This window comes from Tinamus guttatus, unplaced genomic scaffold (assembly GCF_059628265.1).
Source record: "Tinamus guttatus ecotype Peru unplaced genomic scaffold, ASM5962826v1 Tinamus_guttatus_pri_ptg000314l, whole genome shotgun sequence".
In the NCBI taxonomy this organism is placed as follows: Eukaryota; Metazoa; Chordata; class Aves; order Tinamiformes; family Tinamidae; genus Tinamus; species Tinamus guttatus.
In genome coordinates, this window is record NW_028288848.1 from 2,438,738 (window position 1) to 2,464,507 (window position 25,770).

Here is a 25,770-nt window from a genome sequence, read left to right on the forward strand (position 1 = left end):
ATCGGAGGAAATCATTGGTTTGTAAAGTGTTTGTAGCTGAAGCAATGACGGTTGCATGAAAGGGTTGAAGGCTAAAGTTTCTTCACAGAGTGATTCCAACACTGCAGAGTTGAACATCCAGGGCATCCCTGCTTTTTTAAGAAAAGTATATTCATGCCCACCATCTGCAAAAGATCCACCCTTGGGCATCAAAGATTTTGAACAGCTTAGTAATCTTAAATTTGTGCTAAAATCACTGTGGTTTCTGAAACTGGCAAAATGGTATTTAGCTGAAAAAATAATGATAGCCATATGAAGGTTAGGAAAAGTGAACATCAGTTATGGCTATGAAAAAGGAGCATAATTATAGCCCCCTTTTGTTAAGCAGGTTATATAGGATGAAAAATTTGTGCATCCTTTAGGAACAGTAAATGAATTCCTTCTGGAGTTGCAATCTCTTCACGTTTTGCAGCCTCCTGAGACATTCATACCTTTTTGGTGACTGCTAAGGGGGACATTTCTTCAATGATGAACTGTAGAAAGTTCTGTGCTGTAGGAAGGCAGTATTTGAGGTTGTCAATAGGCCTTGTCCATCCTGCAGTTCCCAGATAACTGGTATATGATCCATATTCAGCACAGTGCTGTAACACATATGGGCAAAATATATATGCCCAGAGGCTCCACTTGACAGTGGGCATGGAGGTAGCCTGGGAGTTCACAGGAATGCTTCAGATTTGCTGTAATCATGTAATGTTTGTTCCAATACATTATTTATTGAGGCTTTAAAGACTGGGAAGAGAATTAACCTGTCAAAGAAACTGTTCAGAGTTTTCTGGAGAAAATAATCATGATAGGAGAGTGCTAATTGTTGCAAGGGAAAGGCAAAAGAGGGACTTTGGGAAAGGAGCCAGTGTGTTAATCTCATTTGACAAGGATAAGAGTTGGAACGGGTAGAGCTACTAGGGAAGGAATGATGAAACTTGGGATGTTAATGGGAGGAGGGTGAAAGGGAAGTGCAAAAAAAAAAAAAAAAAAGAGGGGGCAAAGAAGAAGGGAAAAAATCTGCAGGATCATTATTTCTGGGCAAAATACTCTGTGATGTGCAAAACATTCAATAGCTCTGTGCTTGTTTAGTTCTATGACTAACAATTGCTTCAAAGTAGCTCATCCAGTTCTCAGATTTAAATTCTTGCCCGCCTAAATTGGACAATTCTGTCAAGAGAGTGCCCTCTGTTGTGTGTAATGGCTAAATACACCTCAGAGCTGGTAGCATTTTTCTGGAGGCTGTCTATAGCTCTCTACTGTAGATCCCACCTTTTCAGGAGCCTTGCTCTTCTAAATCAGCCACGAATACCTATAGAGATTATTCTTGAACGAGGTACTTAAGTATCTCCATGCTAAAGTGTTGCTTCTTCAGGTACAAAGCTACCACTGGGCCTTGTTGTATCTGACATCCACTGTGCCTCCAAAGTTAATTTAAAGCTCATAAGCTTGTTTCCCAAAGCCAAGTGTGCTTAATTTGCGTCCATACCATACCCATACTAAGCCTGTCCAGTCAGCAAGACATCCTAATCTGAACAGTGCCGGGCCTTCTGCAGCACATGCCATGTTCTACCTGGCAATACCGACACTGCTGAGAAGCAGGAAAGGGCTGTCAGGTACATTCTGAGGGCCTTTTAACTTTTTCTCCATGAAAAGCATGTTTTTCTCCCCTCTGACATGTTTGGTTAGTTTTCATTTAGTTCTGTGGGGAAATGAAGGTGCTGAACTGAAAAGGAAGAGCATGCTGTCCTTTCAGAAAGCACTGTGAGGAAAGGCCTCCTGACTCCTCCTGACCTTGGCGGGTATAAATATGAGCAAGAAGAGAATGAAAAGCTGCATGAGGATGTTTCTAGGGAAATGAGGTTTCAGAAATAGATAAATCTTTACATTCTCCATTTGTGTTCAAATTGATTTATCATGAAAAAAACGTATCTAAGGGTAGTAGAGGCAAGAGCTAAGAATATTAAGAGTGAGCTCTTGATCTCCAGTAGCAAAGCTAGGAATTTGGATTATTATCCAACAGAGCAAAATAGGTGACATGGGGAAAGGGTAGAATGACTTGCTTATAAATTTGGCTTCCAGAATGGTGAGTACATTTAGGTTGATGAAAAGATGTTCTTGCTGGGATTCAGCATGCGATTACTTTCCCTAAGCACGTGGTGTAGTCATAAGTGCTAGACTTTGTACGCTGATGCAGTATAGCTGGACAGCCATGGCTCAAGCTGTGAAAATTAGTTTTAAGTCAGAGACATTGATAGGTAGCTGCAAAAATTTTCGAGACACTTTCTTTGGTTAAAGACTAGACTGAGTATAACCAGCGCATCCCTCACGCATCACAATAGACACACTATTTCTTTAGCCTGGGTATTGGAAATTTATTCTTATGGAAGTATTACCTTGTACTTTCTGACAGTGAAATTCATTTCTGTATGGTCTCAGGTGAATTATGCTAGCATTCTACTTCATAGAACCAGATTTTATGGAACCTCCTGTTGTTTTCTTGAGGTAGTGCTGCATTTTTCATTATATGTTTCCTAGTGAGCTGAATGGAATATGGAAATTCGGCTTTAGAAATACTGAGTTTGCAAATTCTGGTGTTCTTTATAGAAAAAAAAATACTGCTGGCATCACAACACTTGAAAAGTAGGCATCAGCAGAATGCAAAACTTCTAGGTTTTCACTGGTATAAAATACCTGCAGGGACAAGGGAACGGCAAATTTGCCTTCAGATTCCTCAGTATTATAGACACAAAGCTCATGGAATATTTTATTATCTGGTAAAATGGTGCACAAGGATTTTCTGTGTGTGATTTATTTATTTATTTTTTATTTTTTTCTTCTTCTGTCTGTAATATAAACATCTTTTGTAAAGAAGTCCAGTTCCAAAGAGGTTTGATAAAAGATAAGAAATGCAGCTAGACTGTGTTTTATAGTGACACAGCACAGAATCCCATCATGAAGAGCAGGTGGAAGATGATATCTGCAAGAGAAACACAGAGTGAGTGTGGGTACTTCACTGTCAGCTGCCTTTCATCTTCTGTTCTTGTTCTCCTTCCATCCCCATCAGTGTAACTGTGTTTCCCTAATGTGGCTCTGTCAGCATATCAAGTTTTAACAAATAGGCATTGAAAGAGTTTTTGAAAACCCTCCCCAAATTGACATGTTTTCAGGACATCTCTGCTAGTCCAGTGAAACATGTCTGTTTATTTTCCTTGTTTACAGAAATGTTCCCTTCTCAGACTGGAAAATAAGAGCAGAAATGATGCCCAATACAGAAAATTATTGGTGTGGTTTTGTTGCACATGTGCCAGGAAGGAGGAAAAAAAGTGTATAATATTGAGAAATAAAGTTTGACTTTTTTTTTGTAGTCTATTTTGATCCAATTTACTGAATTTATCAGGGTTTCTGAGCTATGCATTTTCAAGTTGACAGTCATTTAAGATGCAAATATGGGATTGATATTTTCATTGTCATATTTTGCTGTTTACCTGAAGGAGTGTAAAAACTGGATAAACCTTTGCCTGTATAAAATAAGAGAAAAAGAGAAAACACTTGGATGGCATGTTTAAAATAGGGAAAAGTGTACAACTGTATTTTGTAAGAACAGAATAAATAACGCCAGTCACATTTTTAAATTCTGGATGTTTTTGTCACTTGGTATTACTCTCTGCTATGTGACCCTGGAGTTATAAAAGGACCCTCAATTCTTTTATTTTCTGAATTCAACTGAGTTTTGCTGTTGCAAAGGGAAAATGCTGATTTGCAATAATGCTTCATTGCAGGTATTTGGAATTATGTAGGTTGGTGTGACTGTAGCTGATAAAGCAGTATAAGTGGCCATACTGAAGATGTGATTCAGGTATACCTTGTGCAAGGGATTTGTTCCAGCAGATCTGCTGGACCTGCAGTATTAAACCAACTGCAGGAGAAATTCCTGGTGCCTCCAGGAGGCAGTAGTCAAAGGGAAAGGAGGAAAACAGGTGACAACTCAATGTATGCATGTCAGGAGGGCCAGGCATGAAGAGCAGAGTAAACCTACTAGATGTAGGGTTACACTGAAGTATCAGCTAATAGCATAAATCATCTGAGCAGCTTTCCTGCTGTTGCTGAGTGTGGGAATCTCTTCCCCACCAACATGTGCTCTATCGGAGCTTGTCTGGACTGCTGCTGCAATCAAATGCATACCAAGAGTTTAGATTGCTAACCAGATGTGCAAGAGGTTTGTCCATTTCCCAGTAATGCTGAACAGCTGCATTAATGCACTTTGTGAATGATGAGTGTGTGTCTCCTGTCAGAGCCCTGGATCTGGAGAAGACCCTCCCTACCCTCAGGGAGGGGGACGCAGCTCTGGGAGCGCCGTTCTGCTTCCCACGCTTGCTGCTGCACTCCAAGCCACTGCTCCTTGTTTCTTTGCCCAAAAGCCCTGGAAACCTGATCACTTACTGCGTACAGAGAGCTCTGCCATTAGAACACCTCCTGTTTGTTCCATGCGCTGTTTTCGTCTTTCACATATCTGGGGAGATCAGAGAGAAAACCACACATTTTTCTATGAAAAAATACCTAATACAACTCATGTTTCCAACCAAGGAAACAAAATCTATATCAGTTTTGCTGTATGTTTTCTAGTGATATTTATTGCTGTAATTACCGGAGATCGTTTGGTGCAGGATAGGTTACTTTTGAAGGAGAAACTTCACTGTGCGCTTCCTGAGGATTTTTGTGTGCTACCGTTTTTACAGTGGCTGTCGGTGTAAGTGCTTTTCTTCAGTTTTAAGACTGCAGAAATCAAAGAGGGTGTCTGATACTAACCCCAGGTTCTCCTGGCCTGCCTTTCCAGGCTGCCTTAAGTGTCCTGTTGTGGAGGAAGGGGGCAGCTGAGCTCCATCTGCTTAATCCATGACCTCTAGGAAGACTTACGTTGTTATTTATTGCAAATTACAATTGTTGCCTGTGAGGCAGCAACAGGAAGTGCCAAATTCCTTCCATATTTATCATCTCGCATCCAGCACTAATGATTCCTGTCTCAACTGACAAGGGCTGTATTCGAGGTGGTGCTCTGTAGAATAAAGGTCCCTGTCCATTCCCTGACTGTTCCAGAGGCCCAGCTGTGGGCATTTGTACAAGCTCAGCATGTGATAACTTTTTCCAGGAGTAATGTATGGCTTGTACACATAGATCCCCAGCTTGGATAGGATGTAATTGCAGCAGACCAGCCTCTGGAGTTCTGGGATGGAAGAAGGCTTCAGGGATGTCGCATTGATTGAGCAATTGTCCTATACTGAGCATCAAGGAGGGAATTTCCTCCTGTGTCTATGAGGAGGATGTAGATGTCTGGCAAGTACAGTGAAAAGGGCAGATATGGAGTGCCAAAGGGTAACCATGCTTGGTCCTAACTATGGTTATGAGTCAGTCTCACAGGCTCTATTGGCTTGGAAAAGAGGTAAGAATCTTTAAAACAGCTCCTTGTATGTTTTTTAGTAGCTTTCAAATGATTTTCTGTTTCTCTTAGCTGTCACCTGTTTCTGAATAAATAGTTGAAAAAAGAATTTTAAATGAAATACGTAAGCCTGCTTTTTTTGTGTGTATGTGTGGTTGAAACTTGTCTGATATATTGTATCTTTGCACAAATAAGTGTCCCTTGCATAATGCTAGGGATAGGCAAAAAAAAAAAAAAAAATGCTATTTTCATTTGACTCCTGAACTGCGAGAGTGTTTAGAGGGAAAAATTGGTTTGACTAAGAGTGATTCTTCCTATCCTTCAGCAAGAAATATTGTTAAAGTGACAGTGTGTGCACGTAGGCAAGGCAATACTTTGAGCTTTCATTGTATGTTAAATAAAATCCACTTTACAGCCATGGCATGTTCATTGGCTGAGGAAGGGAAGGAATAGTGACTCTCTGATTTACTGAAGGAGAGAAAAAGGAATCTTTAAAGAAATTCTTCTTGGTAGCAGTTCCCCATGTTAAATAACACACTGTATAGCACTTGCCCTCTCATTCCCACCTAAGGTCATATTAAGCTGTTCCTTGATCTCAGTTCCTACTGCAGTGGAAACTATTTCTTTTATACAGAAGAGCCCCCAGATCAGTAATTTATCATGAAGTAATTGTATAGGGGAGAGGGACGGAGGGATGGGTAGGTTTCATTCAAGTAGAGAAGTGTCTTGAACCAGGTTCTCCCACTGCCCCCAGGGTGCTCTTACCCCTGGAATATTGGATAAAATGGTAACATCTCTACTTGTTCTATTTTCTCATTTTTTAAAAGTGTAACCTCTTTGGTAAATAGGAGTCTAGTCGGGAATATTGACCAAAAAAAAAAAAAAAAAAAGATTTTTAAGTGGCTACAGTGTTTCTCAATGTGTTTAAACACATTACTCAAGGTTAGTGCCCATGGCGTGACAGGGATCAGGGTGCAGGGGTGGCCGCTGGCACTGCTGCTCGGTGCTGGCTCCCTCTAGTGAAAGCCCTTGCACTTGGTTAGAACCCGAGGAAGGTTCTCCACATCCCCTCGCTGCATCTAGTGCCTGCATTTCAGCCTTACCACAGGGCAGGAGAACTTCTCGCTGTCGCACACGTGGGTCTCGCAGTGCAGCCAGACCTTGGACAGCTTGGGGATGTTACGGAAGCGGAAGGCGTTGAACTGGAACGTGGCCCGACTGGTTTTCCCGTTCTCGTGCACGAGGATGGAGTTGTCCGTGGCACACCTGTATGGGGAAGCAGTGTAGCAGCACGCATCCTGGAGAACGGCTGTGACTGCAGGTCACAACCTGCTGGTGGCATTTGGCTGCTTTCACAATCATTAAAAGGTTAGCAGAGCCTTAGAGCACTCTCGAAGCCTATGGTCAATTTGCAGGGTGTTACCTACTTTCAAACCAGAACACCAGAATTCAAAGTGTTGTCTCCAAAATGCACCCTTGCCGCCTTCCTCCTGTTCTGTGACTGCAGATGCTGATACCCCCTAGCACAGGGCCTGATGTGCACCGAGGCAAAGCAGGCACTAACGCAGGATGGCAGACAACTCAACTGAACAGTGTGGCCTGTTCCTGCAGTCTGACAAGCCTGTCTGGGTCCTGCTGTCAGGGCAGAAGGAAAAGGCAGAGGTGGTGGGGCCAGTGCTCCCCATAGCACCAGTTACCACGTGTGTCCTCCTCCAGCTGGCATGAACACCAGTGGTGTGGCCCTCTCACCCATGTTCAGCCGTGTTTGCTGAGGAGCCTTGGGATAACTCTGCTGCACAATATCAGCACGAGGACCCCGGGACTGTGCTGTACTGGGGGTGCTGCCCTCGCTCCCATCAGCACCTACCCCTTGGTGATCAGTGGCCACTGGATCTGGTAGAAATACTCCGAGGAGGGGGTTGCCCAGCAGTTGTTGAGAACGACTTTGAACCTGAGGAGACAAACTCCAGATCATCAAGCAATGTCCTGGTTGACTACTTGCTAATTATTACCCCCTCATTTGCTTACCTGTCACTTAAGCCCTTAGCTTCCACTCCAGCAAATATGTCAGAACCAATTTCTGATGTTTCAACGATGAAAGGGGCTTCTTTTACAATTGAAAACTTGGCATTCTTTGAAAGAGAAAGGCATTGAGCATTACTAACAACATGAAAAGCAAAGGCATGTGGCAACTTCAGATAGCTTTGGAGAAGTGTAGGCCAAAAGTCCAAGTCTTTATTACCTGCAAGCTCCAAAATAGGTGCTTGATAGGAGGGCAGTTGTAAGTTCAGTGTGGTTTTTGAAAATATTTTTGTTAATGCTTAGCTTAAAATGGTAATAAATGACAGATGTTGGTGCTGGGGTATATAGCATGTGAGCAGTAAGTGAGCTTGCTACTGCCTCCGGTATGCTCCTTTTTATTGCATAAGATCTGAACAAAAATAGCAGCAGTCCTATTTAACATGTAATATGTTTACTCATAGCATTTGTCTTGGTTAAATCTATACTGCAGGTTAGGGCTAAGCATAGTTCCAGATCCCTCCAGAGCTCTTAGACTATCTTTCCCTGCAGTGTTTGCTCAGTTATCTAAGCGCTATTTTTCTTATGTTTTTCCACATGGAGTGGTGTCTGTGAGATGCTATGCTATTCCCATTGCAACCCCCGATAGGTTGCATGCACTGAATTTAAGCCTTAAGACTGTGTTTAGGTTCCTGATCCGTGGTTATCAGTGCCCTGAGGAATGTACTGATTTAAGCAACGATTTCTCCAACAAAGAGAAGTGCTGAGGTGAACTCCACAGCTCCAGACAGCACGTTGGCACCTGCTGGACAGGGCAAGTCCTGCTTTCCAGCCTCGCTCCCTCTCACAGAGGGGAGAGTGTTCGTGCTGCCCTGCACCTTCCTTGGCCATCCTGAAAGGCCTGGGAAGCACTGCATTAGTTGATCCTGAGATGGCTATCATGTTTGAAGAAAACAGGGCATAACTCAACCTGCAATTTGAGATGCTGGCACAGGAATTGTCACAGAAGTACTGTTGCAAGACTCTTATCAATCCTTTTGCTAAAATGAGCTGAATCTGGTGTATCGCTGCTTTTGCCAAGCGCCATCAGTCTAGGTTGTTTTACAGTACTATCTTTCTTTTCTTTCTAACAAGCTTCAGAATTGAAGGTCTGATTTCCACTCAGTCTCCATCCTCAATGCTACATCACAGTCCTTTGCTGTTATTGGTCTCGCAGACTAAAGGACAGGCAAAACTGGAGTGTCCCCTGGGGTGCAGTGCAGCCCAGATGCTGGTTCTAGATGGAGAAATGGGCACTCTGAGCACCTGGCATGGTGGCTGCCAGGGGGCTCAATCAGGCAGCAATGGGGGTGAATGGCAAGGCAAAAATAATGCTTTGTCTCCATTTGGTCAGGAAAAAAAAAAAGAAAGTTTAATCAAAACTAACATTTTCTCACTTATGAAGGCATGAGTGAGATAAAGGAGTGGTCAGTGGTTGTGTATTATATGCAGTTTATCTCCTTGTGCCTTCATTCTCAGGAGCCCCCAGCACCACTGGAGAAGAGAGTCATTTGTCCAAAAAAGAATGCCAGAGCTCCACGGCTCAATGTCCATCATTTGTTTTTGCAGTCATTCAGTCAAGAATCGACGGCAGCAGTGTAGTTCTTCATGAGACCTTTCTTTCCTATATAAAGGCTGTGTACCTTATGTCAGAAATAATGAGCTCCTGGAAGCACCAAAGGCTGCCAAAGCATTCAGTAATCAACTGATATTCTAAATCCAAGAAGGGCATACCCTCCCTGTGCTAAATATTCCCTACCTGGCCTTTAAGGAATATGTTACAAGTTGTGCTTTCTTCTAGTTGTGGTATAATAGAGATGGTCTTTGGTACTTTTAGCTGTGCTTTTGGCAGGGGGCGGGGGGAAGCTTAAGGATCAGATGATTTCTGCTCCAGCAGAGTAAAGAAGTTGTGGGAAGGATGCTGATGTTTCAAAAAAAAATTCAGGGATAAATGTCAGAAACAAAATTCCAGCATCACCTAAAGATCTCCAGGGAAAATGAAATATCTACCAGCAAATGCATGGAGATTTCTATATTTAGTGAGATAATGTAGCAATTGTGCCTGAAGATGCGTGCTTCTCTTTGAGTTGGACTACAAACAAGGTTTTACTTTTTCCTCAAATAACTGTCAGCATGTAGATATGTGCTGCTCAGCAGTGTGCCTCATTTGGAGGTATTTTAAAGAACTGGTATGTCTGCTCTGTTTGGTGTAACTGCTTCTCTGCTAATCGATAGAAACAAGAACCCTCGTGATTCTTGTTATGATTATCTGCAGCAGGATCCTAATGTTCTCCATGGCATAGAAAATCATCAGCTCTTTCTTCCAGCTCCTAGTCTAGGTTTTCCTGATGGCCAGGAAGTCAACAGAAGGTGAAGGGGGAATGATGAATGGCACTTACAGAGTAGAAGTTGAGGGATAACTGACTTTCAAATGAACCAGAGCTCCCATTCTTCACATGGACAGTGGCCACCCTAAGAACATAAGAAAGTTTCTGCACGAATGAAACATGGTGTTGAAAATGAGATGGGGCTCAATCCAAGAACAGGACTTACCTTTGGTCAAAGGCAGCCTGGTTCACCAAGTAGTTTGCGTTATATGTGCAGGCAAAGGAGTAATTCACAGGCTGGCTCTTCACGATGATGGAGGTGTCGTTGGACACAATGGAGTTATAGAAGTGATAGATGGGATTCTTAAACTGTAGGTGGTGAGACAGAAATGTGTGCTGTGAGCATCTGAGGCATCAGAAGCAACGTGGCACTTAGACATGAAGCCCCAATGCAGTGACAAAATACCATCCCTGAGAAAACCTGGTTTCATAGCTCTCTATACCCTTTTGCTGCCTACTGTACAAGTATGTTCTGTGTAATACAGATATGTTGAAATGGAGGACCAATAATCAGAGCTAACATCACTAAGCCAGTATTTTGTCTGTCAGTGCACAGTAAGACTATTTAATTCCTCCTCAAATACAAATGAGCCCTGATACTGGTGTTTGCTTCTACTTTTCAGCAGTTCTTACTGAAGCAAATGGGGCTCCTTTGGCAAGTTTGCTTGATTCGTGAGTCCAGCTCAGGCTATGGTGTTTCTACAACATTTCTGAAGTGCTGACTATGATAATCTTACCTCTGACTGCGTCCCACAGTATGACTTGTTTTTAGGAGAAAGGTCTGGAATTGTGAATTGGTAATATCCTGAATCATGGATGCCATTGTAGCAAATGCCTCCAAGGGCCAGCTGATTAACCTCCCATCCATAAGGGCACTCTGGAATTCTTGCAATGATGGTTTTAGGGTAGCAATATACCAAGATTACATCTGAAAGGAAAATAAAACAACTACAAAGATATTCATGTGACATTTTCCTTCCAAAGACGCTGGTCTGCACACCAACTTTCTAATGGAATTAAGTTTCTGTGGGCAGGAGTATGTGCTGAGAGGTCCACCCTAATGTAAATGGAGAATCCGGGTTGTCATGTGCTACACAGAGCTGACCTTTGGGTTGTTAAATTCCCTCTCTAGGGGAGTTTTACCCTTTGTTAACCAAGGCTTCATGCAAATTTTTAATCTTTTTGGAGTAGCTGTTCAAAGAACAAAGAAACTGCCGAAATATTGTGAAATATTTCACAGCATGTAAAGTGAAATATTGCTGTACTGAAACATGACATATTAGATTATGTTGCAGAGCTAAATTCTGGTGATGTAATACCACTGACTCAGTTGGTCTGTATCCATTTGTAGCAGTGTTAGATCTGGGCTACAATATATATTATATTACAATATACAATATATATATTCTTGCCTTCCCTTGCTTGCATGAGTATTCAAATGCTAAAACAAACAGAAATATTAAAATTTTCAAATTGAAAGTTAAGGTCAGAAAATAAAATGAAATTAAAAGTTTGAGCCCTTTTAATAGTGGGATAATTAATAACAATACAATGTGTTTCCAAACACGGCTATGGTTAATACAGCCACGAATACTGAACATAGTAACTTACAGGCTGCTTGCTTTGTGATACCAGAGGAATTTGGACCTTTTTCAAAGAGAGCCAGTTAGTGTGAATTTTATTGTCTGATAAGAATTTAAAGGGCAAAATAGACTAATTATTAGTGAGTTGAAAATTGAGAAAGTTTACTCAAAAAGTACCTATTGCTACAGTCAAAAGAAAGATACCGTGCCCCAAATCATTTAATTATTTATTTAAATAACCCCAGCACTCATTTTTATGATATAAGCCTGATTTTGCAGTCTTTTCGTGTTTGCTGAAGGTTAGGGAAAACTTAGGGAAAGACAAGTAGGGACCTTAATGATTCACTCCTTTCTGATCAACAAGCCTTCCTCACATGGGCTGATTTGGCTTGTGATGATCATCAGATTGGCTCTCCCACTGACCTTACACCTCTGCTGAGTTCGGGGAAACTGCTTGTGCAAGTGAAGGTGACCAGCATAAACGGCCGGAGAGCCAAATACTTAATACCCCGAAATTCCTGTCGGTAACATTTGCCAGCCTATTTTATACACACCTCCCATACACGTACAAAATATGTGCTCCGTATTGAAAAGCATTTCAACTCATTACTAGAGCTTGTTTCCTAATTTTATTGTGTGCTAAATTACAGGTCTGTCTGGCACCAGATCATTTGAATTCTTTTCAGACATCTGCGTGCAATTAGAGCTCTAACCTAAGTGATTTTTTTTTTTTTTTTAAGTGACATGGTTCAGGAGTTTAGGGCAGCACATTTGTTCAATGCTAGTCATCTGAATGCAGTCAGTGGTTCTAAAGCCCAGCTTGGGCGACAGAGATGTGCACCATCTAGCCTTTGCTGTTGTTGATTAGTCTATCGTCTAATTAGTGCTATTTTCTTTTCCATCTTAAGCACAGGCAGCATCCAGAACTATGCACTATGAATATAACACAAAGTTAAGCATATGCCTAATTTTCTGTATGGCAATGACCTTAGTGATGTTTGCTTTTCTGTGCTAGTTGAAAACAGATCAATATAATATATACAAGGATTGGCTTTCCAGAATCTCCTGTTTATCTCTGAAGAAAATTCTTTCTACTCTTAAAAAGACACAAATCCTTGGGCAGCTTAGTTAGAAGATCATAAGAGACTAATATTATTTTACCTGCTTTATTTGGATTGCAAGGCCCTGCAAGAGCTTGAGACAAGATGACCAGCACATAAATTGGAAGAGTCACCATTTCTTGCAGCAGTCTGAAGACGCAAGAAATAAAAGCTGAATTTGTCTTCAAAATTGGAAAAAAACAAATCTATTCACTGCAAACCTAGAACTATAACTACTGTTTAACATGTTATCCTTGCAGAGAGAAACAAATAACATTAATGATGCTCTTTCATCCAAACAAATTCTATTTAAAGGACATATGTTTATAAAGACCACTACTATCCCCTGTTGTCACTACTGTGACAATTTTACTAAACAGTAATTTACATTTTAGGCCTCAAGCCTACAAGCTGTTTCCCTTGGGTAGAAACATGTTCCAACAAAGAACAGCCTGCAGGGCTGGGGCTAGATTATTTCTGGTTTTCCTTAAAAATCACTCTTCAGTGTTTGCCCTCAGGTATACATCATTAAGATAATCAGAGGTACAATTATATATGTAACATTTCTTGTGCCCAGCTAAAGACAAAATAGTCTCAATTGAGTATTTCCAACAAAAAAAAAGCAATTACAGTGTTTTCACTCAGTCTTGATTTAAAATATATGTGTGTGTGTATGTATATACACACACACACAAAAAACCTTAAACAGTAAATATCAGTGACAGTTCCTTCTTATTATAGTCCTATGCATTCTATCAGAAGTTCAATAAAATACCTACAGGATAGGAACGCGATGAGTATTTCAGATTTTCATTCCGCTCTTATTCCTGTAGCTGCGTATTGGCTCTTCCCAAGATGTCCTTCTTTCAAATGAACCCAGCTGGTTTTATCTTCACTTTATATAAGCGATCTTGTAAAAGGAGCCCATCTCTGGTTCAGTCTCAACCCACCAGTATTGTCCAGTGTGGGAGGAATAAAAAAGAGACATAGAAAAAAACAGTTCCTTTGCTCTTGATGATTGTTTGGCTGCCATTTGATTTTTTTTTTTTTTTTTTTTTTTTTTTTGGTTCCCGCTGGTGTTTTTGGTGGCCTTGAAAATAACTAAGTATTAATCTGCTGAAGGTGAATAACTGGTACTTTTATTTTGTTTTACAAGTTAGTTTGGAAAGGAAAATTTATATGAGGCAGAACAGCAGGTGCCTTCCAGAATTCAATTAAATTATAAACAGATAAGCAGTAAAAATGGTTGAATTCTTATAGTATCTCTCTTAAATGTACATGAGAGAATTATGTGCTCAGTTCACAGTGACAATTTATGGAAATTAGATATCTGGTTTGGATGTTTTATTGACAGTCTCACCCTTTTGTTCCATGCAATAAATAGACAGAAATATTTTCACCATATCATATACCAACTTTTGGGTTACTTTATTTACTTTTTTTATTGTTGGTCATTTTAATATAATCTCACAGAAATGTAATCTGAAATATTGTATGAAGCTGGGGTTTTCCATAAGTCTAAAAATTACGCTATGCGATTATGCCATATAATATGTAATGCTGTGTGTGTGTATAAGACTATATAATATCCATTAAATATCACACTACCGAATTTATAAAATTTCTCCTAGAGAAAACTTGGAAGAGTTTGATCTTCACATGACCGTCAGTTGTAAGTTTGCTTTACAATAGTCATAAATAGTCAAACGTACTTGGTTGGGCACATGCATATCCATTTACTGGCCTGCCCTGTGGGACCCGGTGCTGTTCATCAGAGCTGATTTTGGTGCCTCCTTCTGTCCAGCTAATGATTAGAGCCTCATCCTGCCTCATCTGTGGCAGGAGTTTGATAGGGGTCTAGGGGTCTACCTTCTCATGGGTAGCCTTGGGGAATATAGATATCATGCAATAAGCAGTTCCTCTTGTCATTGGTGTTGGAGGTTTTGAGGGAGAGGGAGTGGGGCAGAACAACATAGCGGTCCTGACCTTCACCTGGATAATTAGGTTGCAGCTCTCCTGTAAGGAAAAGGGAAAGGAGTGGTGAGATTTATGACACTCCAAGAGGTGTTCTTACTCACTTTGCTGCTCTAAATGCAGACTACATATGTTGTGCCATATGGTGATGGAGACTACATGTGTTGTGCTTAAAGCCATATGGTGTTGGCTGCTCCCAGCCGTGACTACACCGCCCATTGTAAGGGATGCTAGTCAGGAGGGGTGAGGATGCTCTGGGACCTGCTCCATTGCTCTATTGGCCTTGAAGAGGTGTTGCCATTACACCCACGGAATGTGTGTCATTGATTTGTCCCGTGACGTGATTTGGAGACACAGATCACACGGTGCTAAACAGGCTGCTCCCTCACTTCTTGTGAGCCAGGTCCTGCAAGCCGTGGCATACCGACTTAAATGAGATTATTTGAACGTGTGCACAGAGATAGGGCTGGTTGTTATTTTAGTTGAATTAAGGAGTAATTCACAGAACAGGAAACAGAGCTTATAATAATCCCTTTTTAGATCACACTAGATTATTTAAGAACTGAAATCCTAAAATAAAGATTTAATTCCATATGTCTGTTTTATAGCCTCACCCCAAATTCTTCTCCAGGCACTATGAAGCCCAGATTTGATTTCCAGATCCCAACTCTGACTGAATGTACACTTTGTAAAGATTCATTTATTTTTATCTTTGTGTGTGTGTGTACATGTGTCTCTACACTTAGTCTGGGACTAGAAACCTGAGACTGCTGAGATATTGTGACTTGCCCTGTTGTCAAGTCTGTACAGCCCATGAACACAGTCCTTGTAACTTTGATCAAATCAATTTTTCAAGCTCAAAGGATCGGATTCAGCTCTGGGTTGAGCTTAGGTCTCTCAGGCCTACCCATGGACTGATTTGGAGCATAAGGTATTTGGTAAAATCTAATCCAAGGTTATCCCACTAATGGACATAATGTAATTATCTTGCTAAAAAGCATGCAAATTTTCAACTTCGTTCTGATGTTAAGAAAAGCATTTGAAAGGTATAATTAGCTTTGTTCTGAGGATAATGAAATGAAATTGTTGTTGGTCTAATCCGATGGGTTTTAGTGCACTTACTCCAGGATGGATCTAGCCCCATCGTTTTTGAAAGAAAATAAATCTCTCATATCTGCTCACAGAAAAGTAGTCTTCGTGTACATGATATCCCTTTTAGGTGAAAGGTACAAAGCAGAATGAAGTTCATGAAACAAATTTGGTGAAAGTGCGAATGGGCTGTAGATGTTTGTATTTGCATTTGAAACAAGTGCAAAATGTACTTAAGCTAAACAGTAATTGATACCTGCACTGATCAAAGGTGAAGGCTTGGGAAGGCTTAGGTTTCTCAGTAATTGCATATACAAAAAAAGGAAAGTCATTTAATTGCAAAGGACACCATTCAGTTTTGTAGCATTTTCCTGAGTCTTTTCAACCCCGTTGAATAATTTCATCAATCTAAGTATCTGTAAAGATTTTAACAAAGAGTAAATGAAGGCCTTATTGTGAATTTAACCTAAAAGGGCAGCTTGTCTCTTCAGTTTTGTTCCTCTCACCATGACTGAAAGCTTTGTGAATATCTACTGTCTGGTTTGTACCTGAAGGGAATGAGGTTCTGCTGTTTGAATATGCAAGCGATACTGTGACATCCATTTTTCATTGACTTACATAAGACAATAAACCTGAAGAGCTCTCGTAGCTAAATGAAAGGATCTTATGGGATAAGAGTAATCAATGGAAAAGCCTCATGGGTTCTAGGAAGAGTGAGGTCTGGTGGCACTTGCTTAGAGAACACAGTGCATTGGTGCTGTTTCCAAATATGTGCCAAAACTTGGCATACTTAAGAGCTTTGTCTAAGGGGAGAAAAAAAGAGTATATCTACCCCACAGATGCAAAGACAACCAGGCTAGGTCTCAAAGTATAAAAACTGCATTTGTATTGTACTGAATCTTAGTTAATACGTCCTGTTGTGAAAACACAGCACGATGTTGGTATGGCCAGAGTTGTTCTGGATTCTCAGTCCATAGAGAGTTGTGCCCTACCTATGTAGGAATCTATCCTATGTAGATTTGTTGCCTCAAGTCATAAATAGCTTGTGAATTTCAGCATTGTTTTGCATTTTACAGAGTAAATACCTTTCAAATAATTAGTTATTCATACCAGGTTGTTAGTCAGTCTTGTAAGCACATGATGTTGTTTCAGCCTCACAAGTGGACAGTAGAACTATGCAGGTTCATAATAGAGCACCTAGGGCTCACAGGCACTCAGCACCCATAAATACTCAGATAGCTTGCATTTTTCAATAACTCTATAAAATCAAATCAGAGCAAGGAAAATTAGAGGAAATTATGTTTATGGGAGAGAAGGTACTCTAGAAAAATCAGATGGAGGTTATGACTACCAGAGGAGACAGTCTTTTGCTATATAAATTTTTTATGCATCTGCTGTCTGTGTAACTATTAAGGATGAATCACAATTTTTAGCCATCACCTTAAGCCGTATGCTTGGCACAGCAGTACTGCTCTACTGCTGTTTCTACATGCACTGCCTGGGGTGCGGGTGAGCACAGCTGGAGAAGCGTTCTGCAGTCCAAGGCAGAATGTCTTGTCTCAATCAACTACAACAGCAAATCACACAGAGTGTAGAATCGAGGCTGAAGTAAATAATCATGTTTTGTGGTCATCTCAACGGCTGTTCTTGTCTTGTTTAACTTTTTCAGTGTATTCAAAGTAATATTCTTTGGAGCAATGAATTTTTGCCTGGAATTTGCCACTGTAGGAACAAGGAATTAGTTTCCAGCTGAGCTTCCCTGAAGCCTCTGTGCAGGTAAGTGCTTGTTTGTCATATTTCTTTATGGACTGTCTTAGAGTTAGCTAGTTACACAGGATAAGAGGTTAGGGCTTTCTTTAATAAAAGCATGAGAAACAAAACAGGCCTGTCAAGGGATGGGCCATATGAGAGCGCAACTGATGACTTATGCTGGTCACATGAGACCTTAGTCATTCTTGCACTGCTGTCTCATTTTGGAGATGCTTAAACTTGCCAGGTGTTTGATTCATTTGCCTATGTAGTTGCTTAGCTTTTAATGTAGTACACTGAGAGGTTCTGTAGAGTGGCCAAGATACCCACAGATGTGACACAGGAGCTGTAGGAGGCTCGTGCTTTTGGAGTGGGATCTGGAGGCCAGGCATGATGTTCAAGGGCATCTCAAACAACTCTAAATGTCAGTGTGTGGGCAGCAGAACTGAGTCCTAGGAATACTTCTTTGGTTGTCTTAGCATTCTTCATAGAATCATAGAATTGTTAAGGTTGGAAAGGACCTCTGGAGATCATCTAGTCCAATCCCCCTGCACACACAGGATCACCTATAGCACATGGTACAGGATTGCATAAATGGATGGAAATAGTCCATTTACCTTGAGCATTCTTGGATTGCCTTGACATTTGCTTTTTTGTTTGCCTTGAAAGTTGTTTAAGCATCCCTTCAAAATCTGCCTTACATGTGCCTGAATGTTCTCCCCTTGTCACAGTGCCCTCACAAGGTTCATAAAGGTAGAATATCTAAGGGTAGCATATAGCTGGAAGATGCAGTACTTTTGGGAGAGGATAACTTTGAACTCTACAGACTAGGAGAATTGTCCCTGGATGTCCCATAAGCCTGGACAAGAGCTCACACCAGAGCTGTCTCTTCCAGATATGCTCTAAAAAGAGAGTGGCTAGGGCTGCTGGATCCCGGTGCAATCAATGCCTCTGTGCCATTTGGTCTGTGTCAAAGCTGAAGTATAGATATTTTCTGTTAAGAATACATGGATTAAGTGTTTTGAGAGCGAATGATGTTGGTGGGGGAGTCGCATTCTGGAATTTAGCCACCTGAATTTGGTCTAAATTGCTTTTGAGATGCCTAAGTGCTTTTTTGGATCTCAACGTCAATGCTGTGCTGTATAACACCTTGTAGGCCTTTTAGTTCTTGTTATCTCAGCAACAAGTCTTGATCTCTTGGCAGTGGAGAAGCTGGGCAAGGTGTTTTAGTGGAAGGTGAGCAAGAAGGCAAAAAAGGACCCTTTGTGTCATTAATTGGGTTGTTTTTCTCAGGTTGGCAGCTAACTCTGATACCATAACCATTGCTCTTTCTGCTCAAGCAATGCTCGTGTTTTTTTTTTTTTTTTTTCTGGACACTATCCCACTAGAGCTGGGAAGGCAGCAGCAATATAATCTCAACTGGGACTAGGGCATGTCACTGAAACTTTAAGAGAGTCTACAGTCGCTATCAGATTTTCTACTTGATTCCTGGTTGCAATGTATTGATCATAATGCTGCTCACCCAGTCTTCACAGTTTGTTACAGAGTCTAACAAAGTGAGACTGCTGTGCTGAGAAACATTAAAAAATCTTAAAGACAATTTCTTCCTGATTAGAATTACACTTTTGTTTTCCCAAGCTATATAAACTCACTAGTTAATTCTTAGACCTACTTTTCTTAGCACACAGGATCCATTAGCCTGGTGTTGTCCCAGTTTTTAAAAGGTTGTGATTTTTTTCAGCAGGTTGATCGTGTCATGATTAGAGACAGTGTCACTTACTGTGAAGGGATCTGTTGGTTAAAAGCAATTGTTATCTGGCTTAGAGACCTGCATCATTAAGTCATGTATCAAAATTAACTGTATTAAGTGGCTTGTGCTGTGCTTGTAAAGCGATCATACTAATGTTTATCATGATCGTAGTATCATTATCTATTTTGCAGATATTGGAATTAAGCCACAGACAGGCAAAGCCCAGTGTAGGGCTCTTGAGTGGGCCATACTGCTTTTATTTTCCCTGTGCCATTTAAACAGCAATCAGCTTGAAGGAGGACCTATCCAAGCAAGTTCTGGCTGGTTCTATCCTGTGAATAAGAAAAGCCGTCTATGAAGCTGCTGGGGACAAAGTCAAAACATACTTTCTGTAATGAAGAGGACTCCTATTTATCCTCATAGTTGTTTTAGAGGCTATTTTACCAGCAAAAGTGCAGTATTAAATTCTCCTTCCTTTTGGTTTACTATTCACACTGGGCTTATGAAGGTTTATTGATGACTGTCAATGATTATTGATGATTGAGGCTTAATGACTCATTTGCTTACAGTTGAGGGTCTCAGTGTTTTTCACTTCTCTGATGCCATAGACAAAATGATGCCTACTTTCCAGTTTGCCAAGACATACCTTTAATACTTTGAGCATCTAATGTTCCCTTTCTGAGACTTCCCATGGTTACAGACTGAATTTCAAACCAATTAAGGAATATAGTTTTCTTCAAGCTGTTGACAACACAGTAGTAATATGCACCAAGATGGTTTCTTCCATTCGTCATGCTTCATAGTAGAAGAGAGATGCTGTTGTCCTCATGCAGTGGGAATGAAACTGAGGAATAGGGCCTATCTCTCTAGAGACTAGACTCAATGAGGTGGACTCACTCAAGGACTCAGTCAGGTGTTTGTATGATTGTTGCCTCAAGACACAAGTCACAGATCAAAAAGAAAAAAAAAAGTTTTTTAATTGGCTACCTCAACTTAGAATTTCTTATAGAAACCTTCAAGTATCAAATGCAGAAGATGGACTGTGTTGCCCATGTGCAATTCCTCAGCAATTTTGACAAAATTCTTCTGCTCTCTCCTGCTGGACTGTAGCTGGTGTTGCACTGATTCACTCAAAACCTACTTAACCTTTTTGCATGATTAATGTGAGTGTTTTAATTGCTATCTTTTAAAATGAGCATTTGTGTATTCTATTGTAGCTCAAAGAATGAATACTGTAATTGAAGTATGCATTCTGCAGAAAGAGAGCATTTCAATATAAGCTGTGTGAACACAGCAATGAACATCGTTGTCACTTGCAAAATATTTGCACTTATAATACCCCAGAGGTGTTCATGAAATATTACCTATAAACTATTACAGAAGGCATGACACTGCAGTTCAATTCTCTTCTTCCAAGAAAATCTCTCAGGAGTGCAATTAATCTGATTAACTTCCAAGGGATTCATAACGTTGCTCTGAGATACCTCCTATAGCTCAAAGTGCTGAATCTCTAGAGCAGACTGTGCTGAAGATTCTCTAAATTGGTTATGCTGTTAATAGTCCAGAGAGGCTCTGCTGTTTATTCTGTCAGTAGCTAAAATCAGAATTTGGCTCTCTGTGCCTGAAGTAAATTGAAGTGGAAAGACTAATTGCCTGATTCTGTTAATTTCTCTGGACATATGATTTTTAAAGCCAAAGCTAAGAAGTTATCTTTCTTGAGTTGTTAATTGAGTTTTAAAGGATTTTGAAATGAAATCGTCTGTGGCCATTGAGATATGATACTCCTGACTTAACTTTCCAAAGTGACTTTCCTTAAGAAGTTGTATTGTAGACCTACTGATAAGTAACATTGTGCAAGATCAAGAAGATGTCAAAGCCTTGTTTAAAATGCTTGGGAACTGCTGAATAAATTCAAGTAGTGTTGTTTGGACAGACGTCCTTGTTCTGTTCACTGTTCATCTATACCAATAACACACAAAACAGGACAGATATTCTTTGCATCTCTGTATATCTTGAGATCTTAAAAGCAAATAAGAAGAATATTGTAAGAATGAATACTGAATATTTGGTAGCAATAGGTGGTGAAGTCCGTAGTAGTTGGTTTAAAATGATGAAACATTGGAAGAAGGTTTGATTTTTCACAGGCTTTTCCTTAGTTTCCATTTTAGTTTTCTCAATTCTGCCAGAAAATCAGGCACAAGTGAATGGTCAGTTCTAAAATTGTAAACTGAATTCAAATTTCTGAGACTTCTTCCTAGAAACCATTTTGAAAAATACCTGTAATCAAAACATCTACACCCTAAATCTGTGGGGGTTTTTGTGTTATTTTGGTGTAGTGTACTTAGAGGTGAATGAGTATGGGATAAGGCAAAGGTAATGTTTCCTGTATTTGCTTTTTGGTGGTGTGGAACAAAGAGTTTGCAAAAGAAGACTTGACTCCAGACCCCAGCTGGCCAGGAGATGGTGTTAGTGGTGTACTATGAACAAGCAATATGTGATATAGGCAAAGTGATTCAGTGAGTCATGAATTCTGATGAAGACATCGCACCCTTTTTTGAATGCTGCCTCATCCCTTGAACCTTTCATTGGCCCATTCTGATTATTTTCATTATCTGTAATGGTTGGCCCTTTCTCATTATTTTCATTATCTCTAATGAAGTCTTGCCATCTCAATGTAAACAATGTTGTTGTTCATCAATATGAAGGCAAATCTTTCTTAAATTTTTGGTAATAATATGTTAACTGACTAATATCTGTAGATCATTTATGATCTGGTAATATAAAAGAGAGTAGATAAAGCCTACCTGGATCAGGAATAGAAGATCTGAGTGATGAAATTTCAGTCATCCAGACCTATTCAACTTCTGATCCAAATTTTAATCTTGTGGGTAGTAACAAGTAATTTGGGAAGATATTCCTCTCTAGGAATGCAAATGCTGCATGTTCTGTTCCTCCATTGAGGAAATGGCCCCAAGTTGCACCAAGGGACGTTCAGGTTGGATATTAGAAAAAATAATCTACATAGAAGGAGTGGTGAAGTATTGGAACAGGCTGGCCAGGGAAGTGGTGGAGTCACTGTCCCTGGCAGCATTCAAGAAACGTGTAGATGAGTCACTTAGGGACATGATTTAACGGGCATGGTGGTAATAGGTTTATGGTTGGACTTGATGATCTTGAAGGTCTTTCCCAACCACAACAATTCGATGTTTCTATGATTTCTTCAATAGCACATACTCTAGTCAGGAACAAACTCAATTGAAATTTCCAGCTGTAGAGTGACTTTCGACCTTTTCAGTCTCCCTTCCTATCATGATTATTAATCCCTATGCCTTTACCGGCTCATTTTTCCCACTTGCTACCCTTGCTTTTCCTCCTATATTTGCAACTCTTACAGTTCATCCAATAGGCTGCTAAAACCATATTCTTCTGCAGCTGTTACTACATAGTACAACCTTCTGGGAGTATGATTTAGTTTCTCATCTTCACACCTTTTTGAATGTTTCCTCTCCCACCATCCTTCTGTTCAGTTACTACTTTCATTCAGCTCGAACAGTGATGCTCGTATGGTGGTCTTCAATTCTTTCTTCTTGACTTTGTCTATGCTACTTAAATATGCCTGAAACGTGCTCTATATTTGTGCATGAGATTTTCTCTCTGTAAACCTTTACTTAATGTTGTACTTAGAGCATTTCAGTGGTGACTTCCTATTTATTTTGCCACCTCTGCACTACTCCTTTTAAGTATATTATCACCTAGGAAAGACTGTGTGGTCAGGGAGAGAGTAGCTTGTGTTGCATTGTAAATCATAGATGGTTCCTTGGCACCAGGTGGTCTCTGTAAACTCAGGTTATTCATCTGTGGTTTTGCTGTTTATCAGGTATTTAAATCATTACTATGCAAAGAAAAGGCAAAAAGGTTCTTATACAGCCATGTTACTATGCTGCTATAGCTTGCCTTGACCTTAAGTCTTCAGTCTATTTTCTCTAGACGAATGGAGGAGGTCAAGTAGAGCTCATGAGTTTTGCTGCTTAAGTGCCACAGAAACACCAAGGAGAAAGAGGGAAACTACAACTTTATATTGCATTGCTCTGTCTTCTTCAGAAATGTTTTGCCTGGCTCAGTGTGCAAGAAGACCTGCTGCAGCTTTTCCAAATGCATGGATTGCACTTGCTTTTCTTCTTGCATGAGAAGAGGTGGCTACTCTCATCCTCTTATCTCTTTTTTTTTTTTTTTTTTTTTTTTTTGTATGTCCACGGCAAAGTCAGGGGCATCCTGACTAGACGGACCATACAGATTTTATGCTGGGAAATGCCCTGGTATTTGTATCTAAATATTGTATATAGCCTTTATCTACAATAGTTGTTATCTGTTAGTTTTAACACACTGGACAAAGTGTCCTAGATGGCCTGGGAAAAGAGCCACTGATATCAAAGGCCATTGAGATCAATCATGCCGATGAGAAACTACTGATTTATTTATGTGTTTGACTGTATTGTGATGGTAATGATGGCTGCTTGGTCAGTGTGCTCTAATTTTGAAATGTACATAGCTATTTTATTCAACTTCATGTATATGGTCCAAAATCTTAACTCTGGTGGTACTTTGCACCACCAGATAATCTTTAAAAAGGCTAGAACTAGATGACTTAAAGGACTAAATCACATTTTCAGAAGTTATTTGGGAGTCTAAATCTAGTGATTTTCAGGATTGAAAAACTGATGATCGCATTGCTGATGTGATTCACCATTGGAAGCTATAATTGCCAAAGAAATCCATTGCCCTTTGAACTTCACGCAACAGAATTTTTAAAATAACTCACAAAATACCTTTTGCAATGACCACTTTATAATGAGATGTTAGACCCAGCGTTTTTTCTTTCAGATGGTCCTCTTCACCCAGTAAGTACAGAGAACCACTATCTTTTTTGAGGGTAATTTAGATTAATTCTCTTGAGATTGCTGGGAGAAGATGGCTATTCTGAAAAGTGCTCTGAAGATGATCTGTGGCCTATTTTGTTATATAAAAATGAGAACAGATAAGGAGATAATTCTGCCTTGCACCAGAGGGATATATCAATATTTCAGTAAAACTCATCACTTCAGCTTTTCATCCAGATTCTGGACAGAATGGACATGGAAATATTGCAATGTTCTTCAGGATAGAAATTCTGAATTTTGATCTACTGTACTTTGTATTTCAGGGGAACTTCTCTCTTCTCCCCTTTTAACCCCTCCATTTTCTGAAGTAGTCACCAACTGACTTTTAACCTCTATCCTCTTTTAAGTATAATGCTAAGAAATTGTTTGGGACCCTCAGTATCATTTTTTAATAAAATATCTTATTATTTTCCCGGGTCTGTGTTTGGGCTCTGAAATCTGTTGATTACAATTTCATTTAGTTCCCTACAAGTACACAATGTCATCTTTCAGGACTTTACCATACTTACTTCTGATGAGTAGCTGACGTTTTTCAAACATTGTTTTGGAAAACAAAATTGAGGTTATCATCAATATATAATTATGATAATGAATTATGATGGGTTCAGTCTGCCTTTCTCTAATGCCACTGGAAGATTTGTTTGTGTATCCAAAGTAAAATGAGAAGCTTTATGTGTCACTTGTAGTAATTATACTAGAGACATATTAGTGAAACGTCGTTATGTTATAGCCCTTGAACTGACTATGTTAACAAGCCATGTGCCAGTACAATATTTCTCCTTGTTTTAGTGAATAAGGACTGCTACAAGTACCCAGGAGGAGAATGGCATTAACTAAACACCTGCCATTGCTTAGCAGTCCAAATTGTGTCCATCTATCCAAGACAACCAATTTCAGGAAATGACAGGATTTACTTTATTTCCAGATGCATTGAATGTGTTAATTTGTTATTTATTTCACCCAGTTAGATGTTAAAGTGAGGCATCCTCGTATTTTTCTGTTCCATCAATGTTTTTGTCACCTTTATGGAGCTGTAATGTACAAATTTATGTAAAAATACATTATAATTTTAGAAAACAAAATGAGCGTTTTTTTGTTTATTAACATGTTCTGGATGATGATAGAAATAATGTAGGATTAGAGCCAACATTACAGTTGATCAAATGGCCCAGGTGACACTTCAGTTAAAACTGATTCTGTTGTACAGAAGGCAAACAAAAAGAAAGAATGGAGCTCGGCTGGTTTAGAGAAGGATTTAGGAATGACATGTGTATCAGGATATCAAAACACACTGGATAATTCTGAATGCTCTGGTAAGCCATAAGACAGAACCGAATAGCTCAAGAAATGTCATTTTTACGATTGGTTTCCTTTACTTATTGTGGAAGGCCTTGAGAAGCTAAGCTAAGGAGAAAGAAGCAGGCTGGCCAGTCTAAGCACTAATTAGGGCCAAAGTCTGTTGAAGAAGTTAATGAGTTTCTAAATACCCAACTCACAGCAGGTAGGGAGTAAAAAGACTATTCAGCCTTTGGATCCTACATCTGTTTTGGCCTAAAGTAAAATAAACTTTTAGGGGAGCTAGACAATATTTTGTACTCCTAAGTCTTCCAGTAGGGAATATTCCTTGTGATGAGAAAACTTCTTTTTTTCCTCTCACGATGCAAGGGAAAGTTTAAGTACATTTT

At 39.9% G+C, this 25,770-nt stretch overlaps 1 protein-coding gene across 1 annotated transcript; it reads right to left on the minus strand.

Annotated features, from left to right (window-relative positions):
- Window positions 1–2,948: 2,948 nt before the first annotated feature.
- TECTB (tectorin beta) lies at window positions 2,949–12,844 on the minus strand. Its single transcript, XM_010213760.2, has 10 exons — window positions 12,648–12,844; window positions 10,641–10,831; window positions 10,070–10,212; window positions 9,916–9,988; window positions 7,487–7,590; window positions 7,326–7,409; window positions 6,562–6,724; window positions 4,465–4,534; window positions 3,510–3,542; window positions 2,949–3,001 (listed from the first exon to the last, which is right to left on the minus strand). Exons 1-10 carry the CDS (start codon window positions 12,721–12,723, stop codon window positions 2,949–2,951), a joined length of 990 nt encoding a protein of 329 aa, XP_010212062.2. The 5' UTR covers window positions 12,724–12,844.
- Window positions 12,845–25,770: the final 12,926 nt, after the last annotated feature.

Coding starts and splice junctions, on each gene's coding strand:
- TECTB (XM_010213760.2), bottom strand. CDS start 12,723: ATGGTGACTCTTCCAATTTATGTGCTGGTCATCTTGTCTCAAGCTCTT. Junction 7,591..9,915: donor TATCCCTCAACTTCTACTCT/GTAAGTGCCATT, acceptor TCTCTTTCAAAG/AATGCCAAGTTTTCAATTGT. Junction 4,535..6,561: donor AGAAGTTCTCCTGCCCTGTG/GTAAGGCTGAAA, acceptor TGATCTCCCCAG/ATATGTGAAAGACGAAAACA.